Source organism: Henckelia pumila, chromosome 1 (genome assembly GCF_033568475.1).
Source record: "Henckelia pumila isolate YLH828 chromosome 1, ASM3356847v2, whole genome shotgun sequence".
In the NCBI taxonomy this organism is placed as follows: Eukaryota; Viridiplantae; Streptophyta; class Magnoliopsida; order Lamiales; family Gesneriaceae; genus Henckelia; species Henckelia pumila.
The window spans coordinates 146,951,858-146,958,649 of NC_133120.1; the positions used below are offsets into that span (position 1 = coordinate 146,951,858).

The 6,792-nt window shown below is 39.2% G+C and overlaps 1 protein-coding gene across 1 annotated transcript; it reads left to right on the forward strand.

Moving 5' to 3' along the window:
* Positions 1 to 1,905: 1,905 nt before the first annotated feature.
* LOC140874175 (uncharacterized) lies at positions 1,906 to 5,407 on the forward strand. Its single transcript, XM_073277456.1, has 4 exons — positions 1,906 to 3,010; positions 3,155 to 3,712; positions 4,182 to 4,549; positions 4,724 to 5,407. Exons 1-4 carry the CDS (start codon positions 1,906 to 1,908, stop codon positions 5,405 to 5,407), a joined length of 2,715 nt encoding a protein of 904 aa, XP_073133557.1.
* Positions 5,408 to 6,792: the final 1,385 nt, after the last annotated feature.

The window sequence follows — 6,792 nt, forward strand, 5'->3', positions numbered from 1 at the left end:
GAAATTCTTGATAAATAATGTGTGTTGATGGATTATTATGGGTTAGAGTTGAAAAAGGAATGATTTTGAAAATATGTGTTGAATTGGAAGTGTTGAGTTAGTTTGAGTTAAAGTTTTTAATTATTACATGTGTTGGGTTGTTCTGGATTAGCGACGCTTGTCACGATTTTGAGGATATAGACTAGTGTCCTATTCCAAATGAGATGAGGCTTACTTTATTTGAAAGCTAGTTTAAAGTTCTACAATTTTCGTGTTTTGAGTTTTGTCAAAATCGTTTTGGATGTTTGGCCAAAATCGCCCCAAAGTGTGTCGGTTGTTTTGAATTTTCTTAACCAACCCGTCTCGGGAGAATGCATATAAAGTTTTATTGAAAAGTCCAATTGAGGTGAGATTTTCGTTATTGGAAAGCCAAGAGCAAGGGCTACAATTTTCATGTTTACCACGTTTTCGAACTCTGAGTGTAAAATAGAGTTTGAGAGCAAGAAATAAGACCCATCTGCGCAGGGCATGCGCGCCCTCACCGAAGAAGTGGAGCGGCCGCGCCTAAACTTCGAAATTCATGATTTTGATATGTTATTTTAGGGTCCTAAATTCTTGGTTATGATCTTTTAAGGCTTCCAAAATATATTTAAGAGTTTTTATGCAAAAAGTTTCAAGTTTTAACTCAAGAACGAAAAGAACGATTTACATGGATCGATTATGTTATATGATGCATGTAGATGTCTATGTTCATTCATGAAAGCTATATTAAATATGAAAATATGATTTTTATTCATCTATGATATGCATGAAGTTATCGAGTAAGTTTTAAGATCACGACCTAAAAGTTTATGAAAGGAATCATGATGTTATGATGAATGATTTATGGCATACAAGTCATGCAAAGATGGAATGTTATGATGAGATGATAATGATATGATATGAAAAATGAATGACATGTTAATGTATGAAAATGCTTTTGATGTCTTATGTGTCTTTGTGGTGGCAAACACGGGATTGGTGCTCCGGTTTGGGCTCCGAAGAGGGCCTTTCCAAACATGGCTCATGAGACAGATAAGTACACGGGACTGGTGCTCCGGGATGAGCTCCGAAGAGGGCCTTTCCAAAGAACGAATGTTATGAGGCTTAATGCAATATGCTTGTTGATCAACAAGAAAAGGATGAATGTGCCCATTATGAAGGTTGCCACAATTTCGCATAATTCGTCACTAAATGATGAGTTTATGTTATGTTATGTTACGTTTAAATGATATTTGAAATCTCACGATTTTTACTGCATATACTTGCTGAGTCTTTAGACTCACTATACTTGAATGGTGCAGGTAATGAAGATGAAATTTATGCATATGTCGACGAGTTCAATGTCGGGCATGAAGAAGAGCAAGGAGTCGGACTGACGGGCAATGCATGAGTGTGTTATGTGATGAGTGTGTTATGTGATGAGTTTGTTACAGTTATGAGTGTGTTGTGTGATGAGGGTGCTATGTATTGAGTCATTTGCAACTTTATGAGGTATTTTAATGTTGAAAACAAGTTTTATAAATTTTAAGGTTTGGATTTGGTTTGTAAACTATTTTGAAAGGTTTTAAGTAAAGTTTGATGTATGCATACATCTATTGAATTTTTTTATTCCGCTTAAATTTTAGGTCATGTTAGTCGAGTAACGTTTTCATAGGTTGAGGACGTTACAGTTTGGTATCAGAGCAGTTCGCTCTGGGTTTTCTTGAAACATTCATGCATACTCGCCACCACTCCAACGCCCCGTCTTCATGTTTGTAAGTTATGATGTTTATTCGATTATGTGTATGATAATGCGATGAGATATTGTATGCATGTTATATGTTAAAGTATATTTACGTATTGAATCGTGACTGAGCGGTGTGGATAATATTGGACTTTAGGACTATGGCATCACTTAGGGCAAATAACACCAACGCCAACGCCAATGCCTCTAACAACAACCATAATGATTGCGGGCCAGATAGTGAGAACAATCAAAACAACCAGTTTTTGGCGGGATTAACTGCTCTGCTTCAAGAGCAAAGCCGTACTCAGGGAGCTCAAATCCAACAGTTTCTTCAAGCCCAGACAGCTAATGCCGGAAATAACCATCCTGCAGCTAATCAAAACCCTATCTACAAAAGGTTCTTAGAGTTGGGACCACCTGAGTTCAAAGGAGAGACTGATCCTTTGATTGCGGAACAAAGGTTCCAAGCTATGGAGACTGCTTTTGAATTCATGCAGATGACAGATGCGGATAGATTGAGATGTGCTACCTATATGTTCCGCGATGACGCTCGTGTTTGGTGGAATGAAGTGAAAGCAGCGTTGAACCTAACCACCCTTACTTGGAATGGATTCAAGGATGTGTTCTACGGCAAATATTTCACAGTGAGCACCCGAACCAGGTTGGCTAGAGAGTTTTTGGAGATCCGTCAAGGAAGCATGTCAATTGCGGAGTATGTAAAGATGTTTGAAAGGGGAAGATACTTTGTACCGATGATTTCTGGTGATCCTGCTGAAGAGTTGAAACACTTTATAGAAGGGTTGAATGCATTCATCAGAAAGGATGTTAGACTAAGTGGAGCGAAAAATTACAAAAATGCGGTAGATCAGGCCATGTTGTCCGAAAAGGACAGAAACGATATTATCAGAGAGTCACAGGAAAAGAGATCTAACTATCAGGGTCGAGACCAGCAAGGAAATTCTAGCAGAAAGAGGCTGTACCAAGCCCCTCCCCAACACCGACCGTACCAACAACAACAGCCTCGAACTCAAGGGCAGAAACAGTTGGCTCTACCAGCACAAAAATCGGCAAGTGCACCAACAGCTTGTCAAAAATGTGGAAAACTTCATTCAGGCCAATGTATGATGGGAACTGGTGTATGTAACTTGTGCAAACAACCAGGACATTTTGCAAAGGAATGTCCCCAACAAAGAGGACCGGTCAAAGGCCGAGTGTTTGCCATGACTCATGAGCAAGTGGACACAAACTCAGCCATCGTCACAGGTATGATTAATGTTTCCAGTATTCCTGCTCATATCTTAATTGATACTGGAGCTACACATTCGTTCATATCTGTTGAATTTGTTAATAAATCGGGTTTGGTACCAAATAAGTCAATTTCGGGGTTTAGTATATCTTTGCCTTCAGGGGAAGAATTGAGTAGTGATTTGATTATCAGAGGATGCAGTATACAGATGCAAGGTCAGGAGTTGCATGCTGATCTTATTATCCTCAAAATGTCGGACTTTGACGTGATATTTGGTATGGATTGGTTGTCTTGTTACGAGGCTACCATAGACTGTAAACGGAGGACGGTTTCTTTGAAAACTAAGAATGGAGAATCGTTTCTATTCCATGCCACACCGAAAAATAATTCATCTCTTTTAATTTCAGTGGGTAAGGCATGGGAACTGTTGAGTAAAGGATGTGCAGGTTTCCTTGCAAGTTTTACTTGCAACCAAGAATTTCCTCGACCGAAACTTGAAGACGTCGAGGTAGTGAGAGATTTCTCAGACGTATTTCCTGATGATATTGCAGGATTACCTCCAGCTAGGGAGGTAGAATTTGGGATTGAATTAATGCCCAAAACTCAACCAGTTTCCAAAGCACCATACAGGTTAGCACTGACTGAAATGAAGGAATTGAAGGAGCAGTTACAAGAGCTACTCAATAAAGGCTTCATTAGATCGAGTGTATCGCCTTGGGGTGCACCGGTATTGTTTTTCAAAAAGAAAGATGGGTCTATGATACTGTGCATCGATTATAGAGAGCTGAACCGAGTAACAGCGAAAAACAAATACCCACTGCCTAGGATAGATGATTTGTTTGATCAGTTACAAGGGGCAGTAGTGTTCTCCAAGATTGATTTGAGATCAGGTTACCACAATTGAAGGTGAAAGATGAAGATATTCATAAAATGGCTTTCAGGACTCGTTATGGCCACTACGAGTTCTTAGTCATACGTTTGGAGTTATAAATGCACCGGCAGTATTTATGGATCTTATGAATAGAGTGTTCCAGCCTTTCTTAGATCATTTTGTCATAGTATTCATAGATGACATACTGATTTACTCTCGTAGTTTGGATGAGCATCGTCAGCATCTAACTACAGTCTTGCAGATTCTGAAAGAAAAACAATTGTTTGCTAAGTTCAGTAAGTGTGAATTTTGGCTAGAACAGATTGCATTTTTGGGTCACATAGTTTCGGCAAAGGGAATAGAGGTTGATCCAGCAAAGATAGAAGCAATTAAAAATTGGGTTACTCCAAAGAATGCTAGAGAGATACGGAGTTTCTTGGGATTAGCGGGTTACTATAGCAGATTCATTCAGGATTTCTCCAAGATAGCGCTGCCACTGACGTTATTAACTCGCAAAAGTGTGAAGTTTGAATGGTCTAATCAGTGTGAGAAAAGCTTTCTGGAGTTGAAGGAAAAGTTGATGACAGCACCAGTGCTAGCCATACCGAAAGGCATCGGTCGATTCATAATTTATACAGATGCTTCCAAGTATGGATTAGGGGCTGTTTTGATGCAAGATGGAAAGGTAATAGCATATTCTTCACGACAGCTAAAGATTCATGAAAAGAATTACCCTACCCATGATCTCGAATTGGCAGCAGTTATATTCGCACTGAAACTATGGAGACATTACCTTTATGGTGAGAAGTGTTAGATTTTCACCGATCATAAAAGTTTGAAGTACTTCTTCACCCAAAAGGAGTTGAACATGCGCCAGAGAAGATGGCTTGAATTGGTGAAAGATTATGATTGTGATATTAGCTACCATCTGGGTAAAGCTAATATAGTAGCTGATGCTTTGAGTCGTAAATCTGCGGCTTTGAACAGAATGACAACTCAACAGGAGTTGATTGTAGATTTTGAACGACTCAGATTGGAAGTGATTGAACCTATGGAGATGTGTACCATATCAGCTTTAAAAATGGTTCCAAGTTTTCTCGACAAGATTCGAACAGGTCAAGCTTTAGACCAGCAATTATTAACTTGGAAGCAAAAAGATGAAACCAAGGGTGGTATCTTGTACACAGTGAAGGATGGGATCGTACATCACAAAGAGCGAATATGGGTACCAGCAGTAGATTCACTGAGGAAAGATGTGATGACTGAGACCCACACTGTGCCGTATTCAGTTCATCCAGGGAGTACGAAGATGTTCAAGGATTTACAGATGCTATATTGGTGGCCAGGTATGAAGAAAGACATCGTTAAGTTTGTTAACAAATGTTTTACATTTCAACAGGTGAAAGTTGAACATCAAAGGCCAGTAGGACTTTTGAAACCATTACCCATTCCTACATGGAAATGGGAAGATGTCATTATGGACTTCGTTGTTGGATTTTCCAATTACACCACGGAGAATGAATTCAATATGGGTAATAGTTGACAGATTGACAAAGTCAGCTCATTTCCTACCCATCAAAAATAACTTCTCGATGAATCAATATGCAGAGTTATATATTCGAGAAGTAGTTACATTGCATGGAGTTCCAGCAAGGATAGTCTCTGATAGAGATCCCAGGTTTACTTCGAACTTTTGGAAGAGTTTACATCATGGTTTGGGAACGAAATTGGCCTTCAGTACTGCTTTTCATCCACAAACAGATGGACAATCTGAACGGGTAATTCAAATACTGGAGGATTTACTCAGGGCTTGCATGATTGACTTTGGAGGAATTTGGGAATCGAAGTTGCCTTTAGTGGAGTTCACCTACAACAATAGTTATCAAGCTACTATTGGAATGGCTCCTTATGAGGCTTTGAATGGAACAAAGTGTAGGACTCCTCTACATTGGGATGAGATTGGAGAGAGAGCTGTGTTGGGACCAGAAATAGTGCAATAGACAGTTGATATGATAGCAAAAATTAGAGACAGGATGTTGACAGCACAGAGCCATCAGAAAAGCTATGCCGATCGGAGACGTAGGGAATTGGAGTTCCGGGTAGGTGATCACGTGTTCTTGAAGGTGTCACCTTGGAAAGGGGTCTTGAGATTTGGGAAAAAAGGGAAGCTGAGCCCGAGATATATAGGGCCTTTTGAGATCCTAGACAAGATTGGAACAAGAGCTTACCGAATAGCATTGCCTCCAAGTCTGGAAGGAGTACACAATGTCTTCCATGTCTCGATGTTGAGAAAGTATATCTCAAATCCTTCGCACGTCATTCGCCACGAACCAATTCAATGGATGCCCGACTTGTCTTATGACGAGGTACCTATTCAAATATTGGATAGGCAAGTCCGGAAGTTGAGGAACAAAGAAATCAAGATGGTAAAAATTTTGTGGCAAAATCAATTGGTGGAAGAAGCTACTTGGGAAATCAAACAGGATATGTGTAGTCGATACCCGAAACTTTTTGGTAAGTCGAATTTCGAGGACGAAATTCTTTTAAGGAGGGTAGAGTTGTAAGGTCCGAATCCACTAAACTTGCTCACGATGATTTTAAAATAATTTTTAAATGATTTTATGCCTTAAATTGTTTAAGTTATTAAGTGATTATGTTTATTTATGTTTAACAATTTTGATTAAGTAAATGATTCCAGGTTGAGCTTGATTCTGGACTCGCGGGACGAGGCTAACCTACGAACGAAGTGTTAGAACGTATTTTCAAGAGTATTTTATGTATAATATTGATATAATTTGAATAAAAAAGTTGGGAGATAGTATTTTTATCAGTCGAATCAAGGAAGAGTGGTAAACTACATTTTAATTACTCATCACGACGCGAATTAAGTGTTGAAAGGAACACTCTTCTATCACGTTCCCCACTTCA

Bases quoted from the DNA above. Each gene is read 5' to 3' on its own strand.
- LOC140874175 (XM_073277456.1), top strand. From the start codon at position 1,906: ATGGCATCACTTAGGGCAAATAACACCAACGCCAACGCCAATGCCTCT. The intron at 3,011-3,154 runs GTATGATTAATG...CTTTGCCTTCAG, and splicing joins AAACTCAGCCATCGTCACAG to GGGAAGAATTGAGTAGTGAT. The intron at 3,713-4,181 runs GTGCACCGGTAT...AATTTTGGCTAG, and splicing joins ATCGAGTGTATCGCCTTGGG to AACAGATTGCATTTTTGGGT.